Here is an 18,844-nt window from a genome sequence, read left to right as displayed (position 1 = left end):
CAAGCAGCTTCTCTCTAAAATCCTGCCAGTGCTCCCTCCTTGGCCAAGAGAAGAGCAAAACCAACAGGCTTGTAGCATACACAAGCGAGGGTCTAAGTATCTGTGGGCTCTGCGCTGAGGAGCTTTAGATGCCCAGAAAGCAGGGAGAAAGCCAAAGATATGATGTTGCTGCTTCTATTTCGCCCAATATAGCAAACAGGAACACTGCTTCTGGAGGAGGGTGTCTGCTTCTGTCCGAGTGTCACCAGCTTAGGCCAAATCTACATTCACAGAGGAAAAACTGGCCCATAAGAACCACTGACAACTGCACCTGTTCACTACCATGGTGATTAACAAGGATGAAACAACACCTGTCAACTCTGAAATGTGGTTTCTCACAGAGGAGCACACTGGGAATAATCCTGTGAAGTCAAAAACTAAAAGGCAACTAACTCTTGCCCAGCGAGTAGCCATACTGACAATTTACCTTGAGGGACTCAGCTCTAGGGTATCTATCCTAACCATGAACCTTCATACAGATAAGAAAGACTGCAAGGACTACAGGTCCCATCACAGAGTATTACTTTGATGCACGAAAAGAGAATCAAGCACAACAAACTTCCTCTTGCAGCACCTGTGGACCGGGCCTCCTCTGACAAAGAGCAATCCATGCTGTGCCATGTCCTGTACACGGTGGGCCACACAGTCCTGCAGAACCACGTTTGGCCTTTCCCCAGAATAACACAGAAAAGACTTCTTATTCTAGTTTGGGGGACTTAAATGTCAAAACAGTACTCACCATCCACGGCATGCAGGTCTCTGTGCTCTTGGAAGCAGCTATAATATTTGTATTTTTTCCCACAGATGTCACATGTGTACCTAAAATTGTCTGTAGAAAGAAGAAAACAGGCCACTTCAGAAACTCTGAGGTAGAAGGCAAGCACTGCAGACTCTGCTGCCCAGTCAGACACCCCCATGCAGTTACATTCATCCCACATGCCCTGTCAAATCTCTAAGGCACGCAGACAACCACCGCTTCACCATGTCCCCTGCAGGCCCCATGCTATGTGGCTTGGGGCATATTCTGGTTTGTTATTTCCTATTCAGGCAGCTCCGCTCCCCAGTAGAGCCCCCGTAAGATCTCACAGCAATGAAGACGCAGAGCAGCAGGCCCTGCAGAATCCTCCTTTGGAAGTTCACGGCTATGGCAGGCAAGTGCTGGTCAGGACAGGGACAAAGCGGCAGAACTCAACACTGAGCCAACCTGTGAGCTGTCAGAGGTCAAAGTCTTGGTGTGCCAACTACAACAGGACTGGGTGTGCCTATACGCTCATAGCACACGTGGTTCTCACTGCTGCTGCTCACTGACTACTAACTGCATCTGAGATCGCTGACGGGCACATTAACAGCAAACAACACCAAAGAGAACCAACGGTCCAAAGCAGGCAGGACAGTAAGGTGCTCGATGAGCAGGAGGACTGATGGAGCCTGGTTCTGTCTACGTTTGGGCCCCAGAGAGCGTCCCTTCATCCCAGCAACAACAGACCCCCTTCACCGCAGCTGTGTGGGGAAGACAGACAGATGCCAAAAAGCTCAAGATGCTTCTGAATTCATTTTGGTCTGACTGGCAACAACAATCATCTTTGGATCAGCTGTCACATCCCTGTAGGAGGAAAATGCCACTGGTCAGCTGGCTGGGGTTCCTCCATCTTCTGATGTCTGACATACACCTCGGGGCACAGACGGCCATCCATAAGTAGTCACCCCCCTGCAACTTGCAGCATTATACTTGTCAGCCAGCCACAGTAGCTGAGGGGTTGGGTGCTACTAGCCCACTGCAAACAAGGTCCAACACATCAGCTCGTGCCACAAACTAACGTGTTCTATGTCAGCTACCGTGGCTCCACAGATGAGCGGCCGTTCAGGAAGCTCCCCCCCAGCAGCTCAGCTGTTGCTAATCGTGTGGACACATGAGTACAAAAGTTAAGGCCTTGGGTTTACCTCTTCTACACCGTGTTCAACACACCAGAGTGTGCGCTTTAAGTAAACCTTTATTTTACTTCTCAATAGTTTTGTTTTTAAAATAAACAACTGTTCTAAGCTACTACGCACCGGTACAGCCTCATCGCTCACTTGGGTTCACTGCTGCAGCCCATCAGCACCTGGGCTTCCAGCACTAAGCAAAGAATCACTTTCTGCCCTTTATTCTGCTTGGCAGATCTGTTATGCTATGCTGATCTAGAAGAGAAAAATGCCAAATATAAAAGGAGTTAAAGAGCTGGGCATTGGAACTCTGCCCCTGTGCTGCCAAAAATACTGGAAGCTTAATCAGAGCACAGCAACGCTAAGCTAAATCTAAGGGATTTTTAGGAGTCTAGGCTGAACAAGCGAGACAGAGCCCAGGCACATGGACCGGGATGAAAAGGATTCACTGCTTCAGACAGGGCACTGCTTAAGGAAGAGGAGGAGGAGGAGAAGTGCAACAGGACTGTGAGAGCATTCCGTTGATAAAAGCACTGGTGGGTCACATGTAACTAGGTTTCATTACATAATCTTCCGCAGCCTCCTTCTGTGGTCATACAACAGCACCGAGGGTCGCAATCTACCCTGGACCCTTTCTGACAACAAGGGGAACCTAACAATTGCTAGTGAATATCTATCTGTCTGTTGCTAAAATAAAATACAGTCAATAATTAGCAAAGAAAATTCATCACATGTCATCAGTAATCAGTCCCACATCACTGGGTGTCCCCAAGACAAGCAACCAACCTCCTTTTTGAAGTGCAAGGAGCCATGTGGTAGACAAACTGAAGTCTAATTCTTCAGAGTTATCCACCAAATACCAAAGACTTTCAATACCTCCCTTTGGAGGAAGAAATCTATGATGGTCTGAGTCTGGAACAAATATGCTTGATATGTAAGGAGACTTGTTAGAACAGAATAAAAGTGAATGCTATAGGCACACCATTTCACAGACTCAGTACAGGCATGGCTAGTTGTATTCTCTCTACGTTTAGGAAAGACTGCGGGGGTCTCACTGTCAACAGCGGAGATGTGAGTAGCACGTGTTGGGTATGACCACTTCCTTCCCTAAGCAGTGTGGGGTAAATGAAAGCACGAGAAAAAGTACAACAGCACACCCCAAGAGAACAGGGGTTTGCTTGTTCTCTTAGGGGACTGTTCTCCCTAAGGAAGAATGACCTCCGGACATTACAGTGAAACAAGTTGTTCAGAGAAGTAAGAATTCCTTCCAGCTGGTGCTGGTACTGATCTATTCCTCGACACTAAAGGAGAGAACACCCAGCAAACGGTGACAAGTCCCAGAGACAAGGTGGTTAAGAGAGAATTCAGGAAGTATCCAGAGACTGCTGACAGGTAGCTGAGCTTTACCCTCTCTAAACAAAGGACGCTCTTGCAGGGCTGCAACCAAGGACTTCCTCCTCCTCACCCAATAAAGCTGTCTTTGCTGACAGCTGTCAAACACTTCCAGTGCTGTTCCCAGCAGCGACAGCTTGCTTAGCAAGAGACTCCCTGAGCACTGTTAACCTGTACACTACTAGCTCTGAGGGACTCCAAGTGCTCAGGTATGCCTGCAGGCCCAGACTGACACCCCCATCTCTCAACCTCTGATGAGATGGCACCACACACAGCCAAACTAATGCTACTTAAGCCAGTCTGCTCAGACTCAAGCTCCCTCCCGTCACCAGGTAGAGAGTAATGCAGGACAGCTCCAGCAAGAGCAACAACATACAACAGGCACTATTAGGACTGAAGGAAAAATACAGGCAAAGATACCAATCAGCCCACTAGCACAGAAGTCCAGTGATGTCCCTTGTTGAATATTCAGGCAACAAGTCCTACAGAACACATTCCTGCTGCAAGCTGGGCAATTGCTGTTATTACACTGCTGCAAACCTAGGGTTTCAAAATGCTTAGAAGACATCTATTTAAAAAACAAATTCCAACAAGTATCATCATTCCTCCTTCATGCTCATGACTCTTTCCAAGGGGAGCAGTGATTCCAGGAAGATGTTGAAGGAGTAACAGCCTTATGTACTCAGTCCGCCCACATTTAATCTTGTGAAATGCATGCACCAAAAGACAGCACTGCATCTTACTACGATCCCAAGGGTCTTTTCCAACCTGAATGATTCTGTGCCTCTGTGATTTAGTAGAAAAAGAGGCAAGCAACAGCTTTGTTACAAGGCTCTTCCTTGGGTAGAAAGGACTGACATTTTGAGATGGCAAACAGGCCTGTTTTTCAAGAACCCCAAGAAATAACTCCAGGGGACCTGAAAGCATTTCTGACCACTGTGCTCGCAAGTCAAGCGCACCTCCAGTAAAAGACAGACAACATGTGGCTCTTCTCTGCCTGTCTCCCAGGGCTGCTGCTGGCTGTCTCCTGCCACGTGGTCTGTGTTCAGCAGTGACTCGTAGCTGCTGAAATACCCTGCCCTAGGGATGACAGCTCACCCTTCTTTCAAGCGGTTACATTCTGAGATTACTTGGGTTGTTTTGCTTCAAATATTCAGCAGAGAAGAAAGTACGTCTTTCATTTTGGCAGGAAAGAGGGAGGGCAGAGAGCACATGCCCAACAGCAGAAGGTGGAAGAGGTTTCCTTCCTTAGGCCCAGGGCCTCAGGGCATTTTGCTCTGCAAACCCAGGAAGGGAGCAATGGCCACCAGAAATGTTTGGAAAGGTGGGGGGCCTCCTGTGACACAAGCTGGAAATACAGAGCACTCAACCCAGCAAGACCACAGAAACTCTGTACAAAGTAGTTTCCATGGGGCTCATAGAGCTCTACCCAGCATCACAGAAAGCCAGGCTGGAAACAGTTACATACATCACCCAGCCGACATCCCAGCAACGCTGACAGCACACCCCGCTAAGGGTGCAGAACGATGGGGTCTCCACACAGCGGGCTGTGGGAGCTTCTGAAGGACTCCTCCGAGATGAAGAACAATTCCCAGCCGACACAGAATTCACACTGACCTTTCAAATGGACGAAGCCACAAAAGAGACTTGATAGAGGAGCTCTCACGGCAACCAGGCACTTTGCAGATGCTCCTGAATCCAAAGTGATCCTACTCTTACCGAGCACTGCAGCAATAGCCGTCCAGTAGGCAGAGACTCCAAATGTGGAAGGGCACAACTGCTGAATGTACACAGATTGCAGCAGCCTCCTGATTTATGCCTAAAATCCATCAGTGTTCCAGGTCTCAGTCAAGAAAGAAGCAGCAAAATTAAGGGAGAGGGCAGTCTGGACAGCACAACTTGTCCTGCTCCATAGTTGGGGGGGCACCTCTACACCAGAAGGTTTGAGAATGGCAAAGGAAGCACTAAACTCCAGGAATTCCATGTTCCCGGCCCACCTTGGGAAACAAGCTGCCCAGTTTGTGAAGTCCAGCAGCATCTCTGAAAGGGAAGGGGGTTGGACTTCTTACAGTTAAGCCCAGTGCAATACATTTATCTGTCATCTCTCTATTTGAGGTTGTAATGTTTCTCCCCCAAAACAGGCTTTCTGAGTGAGGCTTATATGACAACAAAATATCAGCATCGACTCTGCAGCCATGGCCAGTGGATCGCAGGACAGTCCATGAGATGTTCTGATGCTCAGTTTCACATTTCTTAACTGTTTCCTGAAAATCTGCTGGAGTCCTTATGGGTTCTGCTGGTGATAAACACAGAGGGCTGGAGCTGGTGAATGGCTGTGTAGCAGTGCCTGGAAAAAGAATCACCTTTCCCAGGATGTCTGCCGCACTGAAAGGAACCATGAGCAACTTCAACACTCTTCCAGTATGAGCCAAATCCACCTGATCCAACGAACCAGGAAAGGCTGGCATTTTCTGAGATATGTGCTGCATGCTCACCCCTGGGAAACACCTTTCCAAGCTGTGTCCCGAGCACAGACTACCTGAACAGCCTCCCCAGAAAAAGAACCGAAGTGCAGCTACTGCTTCCTTACAGCACAGCAGGGAGCAAAAGCATCTGGGACCCTCACTTGTTTCTGTGGATTCCACCCAGGGCAGCACAAAGACAGCTCTGGAGAGAGGCTTCTTCTCCCTTTCCGCAGTCAGAAGGGCACCTAGATGGAAAGGAACATATTTATGGCTTCCTAAGCTAGCAGGATATTCCCCGCGCAGGTTCACAGACAGTTCCTTTGGCCTAACCCTTTGGAATCTTTAGGGGCTTCTTCCTAGATGCTGGACTGGCAGAGGGGAAAGGCAGAATGCAAGTTTGCAGACACAGAGCTTACTGCCTGTAGACCTCCATCTACTCCTCATCCAAACTGTGTTCTTGCACAGAAGTTATGAGCTTTACAACTGTATTTTACAGCCAAGTAGAGAGTTGCCAGTAAAATCAGTTGCAATCTACATCAGAGCTCAACTTAAAGGTGTATAATGGCAAAATTCCTTGAAAAGGGAGCAGGACTGAGCCCAAAGTCAGCAGCAACCCCTTAAGAGGATTAAAGTATCCAGAGTTACATTAGGAAGGATTAAATAATAATAAAATCCAGAAATTTGGAAAGGACAGAAACCCTCACAAACAAAGGCACAAGCCAGCTCCTAAGTGGGGGTTAGGAAAAAAACTTTCCCTGGGGGCAAACTATTCCAAGATCACTCATTTCATGATCATTTATTTCCTTCCCACAAACATTTGGCCTTTGTCAGGAACACTGTAGACATCTAGGCACACACTGGTTTAACCTAGCACCATGCTTCACAAAGCTTGTGCTTTCAAGTAGGCAGCCAGTGAACGCCACGAATTCCGTGATACACTATCCAAACCACGTGTCAGCTGAACCTATCAGCAAGATGGAGACTGAAATGCAGCCCATCCAGGGCTGTGTGCAATCCTTCCAGGTTTGGAAACTTGATGGCAGACTAGCAGGAACTTCCATACAGAGGGGAATATCCTGAATTCATTTTTGAAAGATAGCCCCCTTGTTCTTAACAGTCTGATGGTCACATACTGTAATTTTTTTTTTTTTAAACATTTTAAGAAAAGGATGTTTTGGGTACTACTCACTGGACGTTGAGAGAGAAAAGACTTCCCAGACGTTCTCAGGATGTTACACATCCATGAACTTCCTTCTCCCACAGTTAGAAACGTGTCAAAGGTAAACCCAAACAGACAGCAAGTATCAGCAATTTAAAGCAAAAATATTACAGTGCTTCACAATTATACCCCAAAATCAATATTATGAACCAGGATATTCAGACTCCATGATGAAATTCAGACACTACAGACAATACAATTAATGCCAGAAGATCTAGTTTCATATGTCTTCATTATGGTGTCACTTCAGAGTAGTGTTGGATTCTTTTTTATTCAAGTTGTAACTACGTGTAAGATAAAGAATGCTGAAAAGTGTGTTAAGGTGCTACTACCAGCAATTTGCACTTAACAGCCTCAATCTTGCATAACTTTTTAAAAAAATAGGTGTACTTGTACATACCTAACTTGTTGATGCAGAATGATTTATCTTTTCTACCAATAAGGATGCTGAATCTTCATCTTAAGTGAAAAAATCAATTCAGTCCACATTGGGGAGTTATGCACAACACACAATAGAGGCCATTTGATTTTAACCTCTTTTGGAATCAAAATGTTTTGGCTGGCAACACACTACTTACCTACTTCAGAACTGTTTAGATCAAATGACGTAGCACTGAAAGTTTCATAAAGGAAAAGCAAACCTCATCTTGACTTTTTCCTATTTATTTGTTCATGACTAGAAATTTTGTTCTTACTGTGATTTTCAGATGGGAATTCACATGTAGTTTCAGTGTCTAAGTTTCCAAAGTGAAAAGGAAAAGTGATAGTTAAGTGACTGAGCAGCACTGAAGAAGAGATCTGGGCTCCATAAAACCTCATAAAGAACAAATTAAAATTAAATTTTCAAATTAAATTTCAAATTTCAATAAAATTTCAAATTAAAAAGCTAGGAAGGATGCAGAACTCTCCTCTTCACAATCACCCAAGATAATCAAAACTGTTACCTTTTCACTTAGGTTGAAAGGAAGAGGACTTAAGAAGGTAGCTCTTGTATTGCTCTGCCTTTCCTGGTTATGCACATCCTTAGAAGTGAAAATACTGAGAACTTAAATACTTAAAGTGTTTTGGGTTTTTGTGTGCTATTCAGGTTCAGCATTGCTGAAATACCAATAAGCAGCTCAATGAACAAAGGTTCAGGGTGAAAGAACATGAACTAACTGAATGGCATTGCTGTTTGTACACCTTTGCTGCTGCTGAATTTCAACCCATGTTGGAAGATGGAGTGTATTCCTTCTTAATGAACAGTGGAGGCATGTATTTCTATCTTCAGTAAAGTTCTCCTCGCATCTTCAGGACAAACTGATGGATTATCAAACCAGTCAGGAATTACTAAAATTCTTATCCTTTGTTAATAGAATAAATATATTTCTCCATCAATTTTTCTGCCTAGGAACCCTCTAAGAGATTTGTTGCAAAGTATTAACATCCAGATTTCTGTAAATGTGGTCTATGTAGTATCTGGGAAAGGGGGAAATATTTAATTTGTATGAGTATATTAGCAATTTTCTGTATAAGATCATGTGAAGATCACAGATTTATGGACAACCTAAAAGTCTTCTTTTCTAAAACCTTAGATTAAAACTACACACAGAGAAACTGATCCTCTCCAGAGCTATGGAGCTGCAGGACAAACATCAAGACCTCCCACATGACTGCAGTGTCATGCTCCTGAGCACACCTTATCTGGTTATAAGCCAAGACCCAGTAGGATACCTAAAGTGAGAACATCCAAAAAGAACCCTTAGTATAGAAGTTATGTCGGAAGAGCAACTTCAAATTTACCCTATTAAAAACCAGGTCCAGGACCTGTTTCACTCAGTCTCAAAAAAGACATTGGTGCTGTAATGTGAAGGCACTGGGTCAGACCTATCAAATAGCAGCAGAAAAAGGCAAATGGAAATGGGTCTCATGCTACAGAAAACCCGAGAAATTGCAGTGATAAAATTCTCTCCCATTTCAGTCCCGCAAGGTGCTCAAAGAAGAAGAATGTAAGAGCAAGACAGCAGTAACCGCTGTTAAGGTGTAATGGAAAGTGTTGCGTCTTGCCAAAACAGTCTTGTTCCAGGGTAGAATGAATGGCCCCAGCCCAAGAGCTGCTAAGAAACATGCTTTTGTGAAAGGCAACAACTACAGCACTGAAGGAAAGTATGTCACGCCTTAAGATCAAAATTTCTTCACACTGTATATCCCAGATCTAAGTTCCTTGTTACTTTCCTAATGTCCTCCTCCTGCACCAAAATTTATCATTCTTGGTTTCAGCCCATTGGTCATTTAAATTTGAAGATGAACATATTCATCTACCTGTTAGGCAAATGGGAATCTAAAGAGACTTTACCTACTTAAAATGCAAACACATTAGAAAAATCAAATCCATTTTCATAGCTCTCCCCAAGGAGCAGGAGAATTAGTAAATAAGAACACTGGCAAAATTAATCACAAAGCTGTAAATGACTAACCATTCACTCTGCATGTGTACGTGGGTGTGCACGCACACACACATCATTTACAGCAGGCTTTTAATTGTGTAAGGCATTAGTAAGTTTTACCAAGCACAACAGTGGAACTTTCCATTTCTTGCTTTGGTACCCCCCCAAAGAGTAAAACAAAATCAAAAGCTAAATTTGTTTTTAAGGAAACATTAGGGTTGCAAATTTGAATATTTAAAATTAATCAAGAAACGGAGATGCTAAAGGTTCCTCCTTAACCTTATATTAACACCAGCAAACCACTTACGCATCCTTCCATCACAAGTCAGAACATTAAAGTCACCATGTCCTGTATGCGTAAGGTCTGGGCAAGAAAACCTTAATTTTGAATATATTAATTTCATGGTTTAAATTCACAACCCTCAAAATGTTTTTGCACATGTAAGGCATTAGCACCACGCCTCCACAGTTAACGTTTGCAAGGCATATTCCAGCCCACATCCTTGCTTCTAACCTTTCACTGCTTTTTCAAATAAATTCCTTCTTAGGCTGAACTTTCTCATGCTTAGTCAGAGCCCAAAGGGAAATATGCTCTTAAAAGATCAGGCCAATCATTTTTTATTTATGGGGTTGTGAAATATTTACTATGTATTCCATTTTGAAAAAAAAAAAAAATTGCAATTTTCCTTTTCTCTCCTTGTAACTAAATAATGTCACACAGTGGAGACACACACTCGTCATGGGTGCTGTCCAGTACACAGGTGATGAGTTAAGAAACTGGAAAGAAAAGCCTTCTGTTTGCTGCCTACAGCACCCACAGATCCAGATGAAAGTCAGTGTCCTCTCCTATCAGTGAACATCCTATCTTAGCCCAGCATCCAAGTACAATCCAGCACACAATAAGCAAGTCTGACACTACTGTGAATGAAGGAGAAAATAAAGCTCCCAGACGACAGCAGTTTTATCTAGTTTTCAAAAGACACACCTCCTGACCCATCACCAATCTGATGAAAATTAGAGAGAGCTACCAGGAGTTGGGATATGAACACAAGCTAAAACAGATCTTGCACTGAGGCATAATCCTTCACTATATCTAGATACTTGATAAAAGGGACTGAAGATCTGGCAAAGAGAAATGACTCAGACATCGTAAGTCACCCACTAAAAAATTGTGCCACAATGTGGGAGCTTCAGCATGAGAGAGCTGAACAGGGTGACTAGTCCCCGGCAGCCAGCTCTGCTGTACCAGAGCCACGAGCTTCCCTCTAGACTATGGCAAAGCCCAAGCTTGGAGTCAAGCTTTGAACAAGGGATGGTGATGCTCAGCTAGTAACCCAAAAACCAAGAGATACTGGGCTGTGCTGCATGCTGCATCACGTACACAACGGACTGGAGTACCTCTTCTGAAGATCATTTTGGTATGGCCAGCATTACAAGGTTCTCTATCCTTAAAAGCAGTTATTTTTAATTCTGTGACACTGCAGCAGACACTGCGCATCCCCACCTTCCCTGGTATTTGCTCTTATGTTACACAGCACAAGGAAAATGTGCCGACTGGCTTTTCTTTCCCCTGATTGCCCTGGTAGAACTGGCAGCCTTGGAGCCTTCTTGGGATTTTGTAGTTGTAGTTTGCAATATGACTTTGGTCTTGTGCAAGTTTTAATCCTTGCCGGGATGAGAGAGCACGTGGCCGTTGCCCCTCCCCCACCCGCATCGGTCGGGCTGGAAGTTAGACACAGATCCCAGCTAAAATAACAAGAAATTTAATACAACAGTGATAGAACAATCTGAATAACAACAGTATCAATAGTAACAACAATAAACAGCAATAACAGTGAACAAGACAAACGATATACAGAGAAATACCGCTAGCTGGTCTATGGAAAGCCAAATTCCCTCCTAAACCCACCAAGGAGCAAGGAAAAGGTTCCACCCCCAGACCTGACGTCAGCACGGTATGAATAACCCGGCTGGAGATCCCTTCCCCCTCTCTCTCTGCTGGGGAAAACTTTACTTTATCCTGGCTGAACCAGGACAGGTCTGCACTACAGTAGTTTGTCACGTGAGAGAGCAGAGTCTAGCCATTTCTCAGCCTCTTCTTGAGGGTCAGTTGTCAGCGGAAGAGGATGCTGAAGACTGGACCGTACCAAAAGAGCTCAAGAACTCTCTGTATCGCCTGCTGCATCCTGTCTTCCCTGGAAGACTGATCTGTGTTTTCCTCTCTGTAGGGTACCAGTATCCATGTAAACCTTCAATTACACAAACTTTGTACCCTCAGCACAATAACCCAACTCACTTCAATAGGGAAAGCAACGCATAACACATTAAAAATTTGCCATAAACTGGGAAGGGTGATTGAGTCTGGGAGCCACAGAAGGAAAGACAAGACTTCAGTTTAACTGCAGTGAAGAGCAGTTAAGATTGTCTGCTGGCAGAAAGGCCTACCTGGAGCTAGCAGGGAAAGCACTGGGAAAGGCCTCATGACTGAGAGGTTGAGCAACTGTCTGCACAGCAAATTTCTGAACAACACATTAGAAAACCAACCTTGCAGATGTTCTAACTATGAAGCAATGAAACTTTCTGGAGCCCATATACTTCTAAAATTCTTGCAAGCTCACAGCTATCAATGCCAGCCCAAAGTTTTGTCAGTGCCAATCACCAATTTCACCTACTAAATTTTTACCCTGCCTTTGTGCTAGGGGAAGGTCTTCTCTTGGGATAACTAGAAGGAAAAATGCATTCAAGTGCTAGCTCAGAGGCATGAACTCTAGTTTCAGGAGCAATCAGCAGCTACTCCTGATGAACAGACACTCACTGAGCTCACATACAGCCTGATCAATGCCAGTAACTCGGTACCTCGCAGCAGGCTGAGAGCTTGTCTCTTGCATAGGGTTTCCAACACTCCAGTAAGATCCGTTGCAGACCCCAGCACATGCCACCTTTACCTGACCATAGGGGAATGCTCTTCCTCCCTCAGGAAAGCACAGTTAAGCCCCCCTCCTCTGTGGGAGACAGGAGGGAAGCTACAGGCCGTTGCTGTGTTAGGCACAGGAGTTACTGCTCTGTAGCTCGGCTCTGCGGCTGCTCCTGCTGCAGCTGTGCTCTGCCAGCTGCCACCAGCTCCTGCTCTGTAGGGTGCTGCTGCTCAGGCAGGCTCCAGCCTGGCTGCTGGTATGACACTATCTCAGGTCAGCCAGTGCCTCCCACCAGCCCCAATGGCCACAGCCTGGCTGCAGCTCCTCTCCCATCTGTACTGCTGCTGTCCCCCTTGCCTCAGGCACGCAGGGGCCACCACTCACCCTTGGCACTGTCCATTCCTGTGTATCTTCCTCCACAATGTCCAGTCACATAACTATTAAGGGCTCTGGTAAATCCATTCTTTTCCAGTAAATACAGTAATTTCTCTATCCAGTTCAAAGGGCAACACAGAGAGATACCAGCCTCCTCCTGGGAGAGATTCAGGCAGGACACTCGGTAGTGCCAGAACTTCCCACCTACCCCAGCACAACTGTACCATGATGGTCTGGGAAGAGCTGCTCATCACAGCGTGTAGAGGTGACATAACACTGTCACACAATATCCAAAGACCACATTTTGACCCTCCTGCAACCTGGTAACTCTACAGCTTGGTCTGAAATACCTGGTAAATACTGTCACCTGTAGGGTGGTAATACTGATATTAAAAAATTATCTGAAAATGGGAAAAAAGAGCTCCAACAGAATAGACACAAAGAAAAACCAGTTTGTTTTACTTGGGATCCATCTTGGGACATTGTGGATTCAGCCTAGCTTTCAACCTATGGGGCTGGCCACAGCTAGCAGCAATGCAGTAGGAAAGTGCTCCTGTTTCCACTAGAATTTAAGTTGTGAGTGAAGGAGGCCATCAGGCGCTGCCAGGCAAAGGATGGTCTGGGCTCACAGACAGGATCTGTTTGCTCAGGCGTCTCCTGAATGGTGGAATCCACTCAAGAGCTGAATACGAGTAACCTGCTGGCAGCATGAGCACAGGGATCTGCTTTGGAGAAATAGCACAAAATCCAGCTTTTGCCTCTTAAATAGAATTAGATACATGCAAAAGCAGGAGATGGAGACAGAAAGAACAGGATCTACCACAAAACAGCCCTTAGTAGTCTTCCAACCTCCAGCAAATGTCACTGAATTGCCATAGTAACAAACTGCAACACCATCAGGAATGAAAGTGAGTGGAGCATTTGAACTGGGCTGTCCTACTCTGACTGCTTTTTCATGGTGTTTTCCTGCACACCACAGAGTGACTGGCTGGTGGCATGATGACCGTCTAACAGAGCAAACTTCACATTCACAGCTAGTACTGCCTGTGAGTACTACCTGCTTTTAAACTACAATTTGCTTGTTATGGTTCTCAAAAAAGTTGTTACTAGGTCAAGAGAACAGCCAGCTCCCCTGAACTCAGCCGACCTGAATGACACACTGGAGATTAAATCAAAGCTCCCAAAATCACCTCTTTCCGGTTCTTCCCACTTTTAACAGTATGTTATTAAAATATTCCAGGAATGGTAAGACTCCTCCGCACAATATTAATCAGCATTGCTCCATCAGGCTCAGGACTTCTCCCCTCAGAAAAGGGACACTTCTAAAGTCTCTAATAGCTAACCAGACGTATGGAAAGTTAAGACACCTGATATACTTTAAGAAACCTTCAGTTTTTAGCAATTCTTCCCCTCCCGTTTCTCTGTGCCTTTGCTGTTCTGCTTTCTTTCACAGGGCACAGAAACACAATCCAACAGCGTTACGCTGTGCCCAGCAGACAGGGACTGGGCTGCAAGCCCAGAGACTTGTGCTCTCTTCCTTTGCCACTCACACGCTGGTTGCCCCTGGCAAGTGACTTTCCCTCCGTCCTGCCTCCAGAATACCTAACTCCTCAGTAAAGTGATCCCAGGCTTATCCAGGCAAAAGGCTTAGAAATACTATGGACTAGTAGCACTATTTGGTGAAGTTGTTAACATTTGGTATTTTGAAAACAGGTATTAAAGGCCACTGGTAAGTTGAAATCAGGCATGATTTCAGGCGTGAAAATGACATATAAACAGTTGCCAGAGTGACCTTAACTCTGTCCTAGGCTGGTCCAAAGAGGCAGAGATACTATTAGGAAAAGCAGTAATGAGCATATAGAGAAAAGCTTAGGTGCTTACGCACTCCCAAATGAACTAAGGTTTCAAGGGAAACCATAAAACTTACAGTCTAACTGAGCTCTGAAATCCAGTTATGGTTATTTTGGAGATGTTCTTACGTTTGTCTTTCCTACAGAAAAGAGTAAGAATAATACCAATATCCGATAGCCCCAATACTACAATCCATAATCTGTAGCAGAGTTACAGATCTGGAAACAGTCAAGACTACCACGCTCTGGAGACCACAGCAGTGCTGGTGGTAGCTCATACTCCCCTCTACCTCCTCGGGATGAGCCCCAAAACAAGCTGTCAGCGTGGAGACCATCCTGGGTTTACTTCCTAACCCAACTGCAGCTCCCAGGTATAGGCACCGCTGATCCAACACTGGTGCCAGCCTAGCTCTTAAACTGTGACATGTGCACTGAACACAACCTGCTTCAGGACTCAGCACAGTGCAAATACCTGTTCAGGTCAGAGGTGATGCTTCCCGCAGCCCTGTCTCTGGCACACTGTCCCTGCTGGTGCAGGGCTTGTTGGACCCCTGCTTGCCAGTGGTTTTATTTAGCTATCTGTCAGGTTGCCAAGAATTTCCCATGGTATGTGAGCAGCAGGAGGGAGACTGTTTTTACAAAGTTTGTAACTCCCCAAAACATGACTGGAATTTCCATGGAGAAGGATGACAGATCTAGCCCAAACACCTTCTTCCTGAGGACTTCCAAAAGTCTGCAGCAAACCAGAGAGGCTTATGAGCATCTCAGAAAAGACTGCCAGACTCTTGACCAGGAACAGTCAGTGACCTAGATGTGATGTCAAACTGGCCACGCCTGCCTAGGAAAAAATACCAGATAGAAAGTGTTTTTCAAAACTTTTCTCCTCCCCTCCTCCTCCCTGACAGTCAAAGTTGGTAGCAGCTACACAAGCCTTTTTATTAACACATTAGCACTGTGGGTTGCATTGTTTTCTTCTCTCTACATGTGGGAATTCTGGTCTTGGACCCTGAGCCAAGGCTAGGAAAGTAGCTCTCAGAGCCATGCAACTATGTCCCCATGAGCACATCCTCTCTTCAATACCACAGATCTGCATCCCTACAAGAATGGGGACAAAACAAAAAAAGGGAGTCCCAGAGAAACAGTCTATAGACTAAAAACCCCAAAGGCTGAAAATAACCAAGCGCAACAGTTTTTCCTCAAGGGACTCTTCAAAGTGCCTTCCCAGCTGGAAATTCTAAACACCACTGTCTTTCCTCTTTAAGCAGACAGCAAGTAAACAACTCGCCTCAGCTGCGATCCAGCTTGCCCCATGTCTCCCTTCTGCCCAGGCAAAAAAGGCCAGGCCAGCCCATCCCACAGCAGCCCCTTCTTACCACCACCACTGGTTCTGCCAACCTGAAGGCTGAGGCACATTACAACACAGCTTCACCCACCACGTCAGTAACATCCTCCTGACAGGCCAAGCACGACTCACTCTCAGACCCCATATGGCAAGATGCAGACTTTGCCTCCCAAGAACAAAGAGGACCTGGTGCTCTCAGGGTAAGTCTGGGGAGCACAACACAGCTGACTGCCACTAAAGCTCGGCTGCTCTGGGGCCAAGCCCAGGTGCCCGTGCAGTGCTCGCCAGAGAGGTGTCTCCTCACTTGGCACACCAGGTTGCCTTCACCAAGCTTTCAGGTGTTCACTGTCATTGTGAGTAACAGCTGCCTCCATAAAGTCACTATGGAGAAAACTTGAACAGCTTTTAAAAACCTGCAGTTCTAGTTATCTGAACTAATGCCAAAGACCCACTGCTGGACAAGAGACCTCCTCATCTACACCAGTTTGGGATGGATGCAGTCTATGCCCCAGAGAGAAGCACATCAGAGAAAACAAGATCTTGCTGTACCCCTTAAATATTGAGAAATTCTGGAAGAAGGCAGCAAACTATGCCTGCAGAGACCATGAATCTAGAGGTTCCAAATGAAATAGAAATAGCAGAGGAAGATTTGAACAACACAGACGACTGTAATAGAGAGGGTGTAAACAGCCAAACTGGGTCGCAGAGGAACAGCAGTGGAGCAGCAGGCAAAACAAAAATAGCAGGAAAGGAAAGATACATAAAAAATTCCTAAAATATATGAGGAGCAAACAGACTGACAAGGCAACAAGAGGGCCATTGAGTGGAAAAATGAGAAGAGCCCTGTAGAGGCAACCAGGGTAGGCCAGGGATTTAACCCAGCCCCAGAGGGGAAGGCACAGGGAGTAAAGACAGCTGAACTTTTTCACTGCAGCAGCAAGGAGGGGAAGATGACTTTGTCAGGAAATTACAACCATCTGCACTTAGGAACAGCAGCACTGGCCGAGCACTTTCATGTTCACTCTCTAAGGCAGGTGACACACACAGGCTGTTCTTCCACCGGGGCAAATGGTCCTGGTGGATCTCACTTCCCCATCCCCTAGCCCACCGCTCATCATTTCCCTGCTCTGGTGGCTTGGCCTTGCCTCCAACTCCTTCAGCTAGAAGAGACTATCTGGGGATAGCAATGAGCGTGGCAAGTAAAAAGGGGGTTCAGTAACTGCTGCACGGGGGAGGGAGCCAGATTTGCACAGCCCTGCATGAACATGGAAGCAGTCCCTGCCTTTCTTACTGCTCCCTGCTCCAGCTCCACTGCTACCACAGCAGCTCCTCTGAAGCCTGGTGCAGAGAGCAGCTGCTTGTCGCTCTCTTTCTCAAGAACTTCCATCTGTGATTTTCAACTCTTCCCCGACCCCCAAGATCCAACCGCTACAGAAGAGGCTAAGTTAGGCCGACAGAAATCCTTCTATGGTTGGAACGACATGGGGTTTGCCCACATAGCAGAGACATGAACTCTCATGGTTCTTCCCCTCTTACTCTCCATACCTCACCGTGCCCTGTCTTTCTCAGCCAAGAAAAATCCCACAACAAGAAGGGGAAAAATGACTTACAGAGAAAAACACCGTTTTGCACAAGGTGGTTCCCAAGCTCTGCCAAGAAAGATTACTATATCCACTTCCTGCACAAGCCCAGGATGCACACAGCCTAGGCCTGAACACAGTAGGGCCCAGTGTCAAAACTCTGAGCAAGGTGGCCAGAAGGGCCTGGAAAGACTCGGGACGGGTAAAACACTGATGGGTAGCAAAACACCTACTGGAAAAGAGACAAGGGAGCTGACAGGGGCCTGGGAAGGAGTCTCTGTTCCCTGCACAGAGCTGGACTTATGTCATAGGGTTGATGGAAAGAGAAAAGTCCCCCTTTCAGAGCCCATCTCCCCTCCAGTGGGCACCGGGGTGGGTACACACTGTGTGATGGCTATCGAGATGCTTCAGCTGAGGATCTTCATCCCCCACCTCCACTGAAGTCAGTCCTGCTTCCTTCTGCAGACAGAAAGCCAAGAATCCCCCCCACTAACCCCAACTCTTCACCTATCACAGAACTGGCCTCAAGACACAGCAGTTCAAAAGAAGTGGCATGGTTGTACTTTTAAATTATTATTTTTCTTTACTGTCTAACATTTTCATACCCTCACAGGATAAGTTTGGTGCTCCCAAACTGCCCTTTGTAACCCCTGGAGTTGTTACCTTACCTTTCCAATGGAAACTGTGGCTCTTGCCTAACATGATCAGAGCAAAATCCAGGCTGGCAAAGACCTCAGTAGGTCTCTGGTCTGACCTCTGGCTCAAGGCAGGCTCTGCTCTGCACTCAGACCTGGTTACCCGGGACATTATCCGGGTTGGTCTTGCAAACCTCCAAGGATGCAGAAGACACAACCCCCCTGGACAACCTGTGCCACAGCATGGGGAAAAGCTTCTCCTTCAACGCAGCCTCAGCCTCTATTCCTCCCACCTGATGTCTGTTATTTCTCATTATCCCGCCACTGTGAGCTGCCATCTTCCCTCCTCACAGGGCCTGTCAGGCTGCCACCGAGTCTCCCGCTGTCACCTCTTCCCCTGCTGCACAGGCCTCGCTGCCTCTGCCCCTCCTCACTTCCGCAGCCCGGGGGCCTCTGCTGAACCCCTCTGCTTTATCAGCGTCCTCCCTCAGGGCAGGGACCCCCCCCAGCCCCAAATTCTAGGTGTGAAGTAGGAAAATCCTACAAGCTCGACCACAGGCATTAGATGGGCTGGCAGCGCCAGGATCCCCTGGGGCGGCTGAGGCAGCAGGGCTCCGGCCCCCTCCGTCCCCGCACACCGCCCGGCTCCCCGAGGCGCCGCGGGCACCGCGCTCCCCTCAGGG

General features: G+C 46.4%; 1 protein-coding gene across 7 annotated transcripts in view; it reads right to left on the bottom strand.

The window, feature by feature from the left end:
- Window positions 1-18,844, bottom strand: part of ZNF618 (zinc finger protein 618) — a 91,656-nt gene that overhangs the window by 42,530 nt on the left and 30,282 nt on the right. For all 7 annotated transcript variants that reach the window (XM_026860200.1, XM_026860203.1, XM_026860202.1 and 4 more), the window contains exons 6-7: window positions 5,981-6,064; window positions 779-868 (exon numbers count right to left, since the gene is read on the bottom strand). In XM_026860200.1, coding sequence (XP_026716001.1) covers window positions 779-868; window positions 5,981-6,064 — 174 coding nt within the window. The remainder of the gene's footprint in view (window positions 1-778; window positions 869-5,980; window positions 6,065-18,844) is intronic.

The sequence above is a fragment of the Athene cunicularia genome (assembly GCF_003259725.1).
Source record: "Athene cunicularia isolate RWA chromosome 17 unlocalized genomic scaffold, athCun1 chr17_part1, whole genome shotgun sequence".
NCBI classification, from domain to species: Eukaryota; Metazoa; Chordata; class Aves; order Strigiformes; family Strigidae; genus Athene; species Athene cunicularia.
This window is presented reverse-complemented; position numbering and strand designations above follow the sequence as displayed.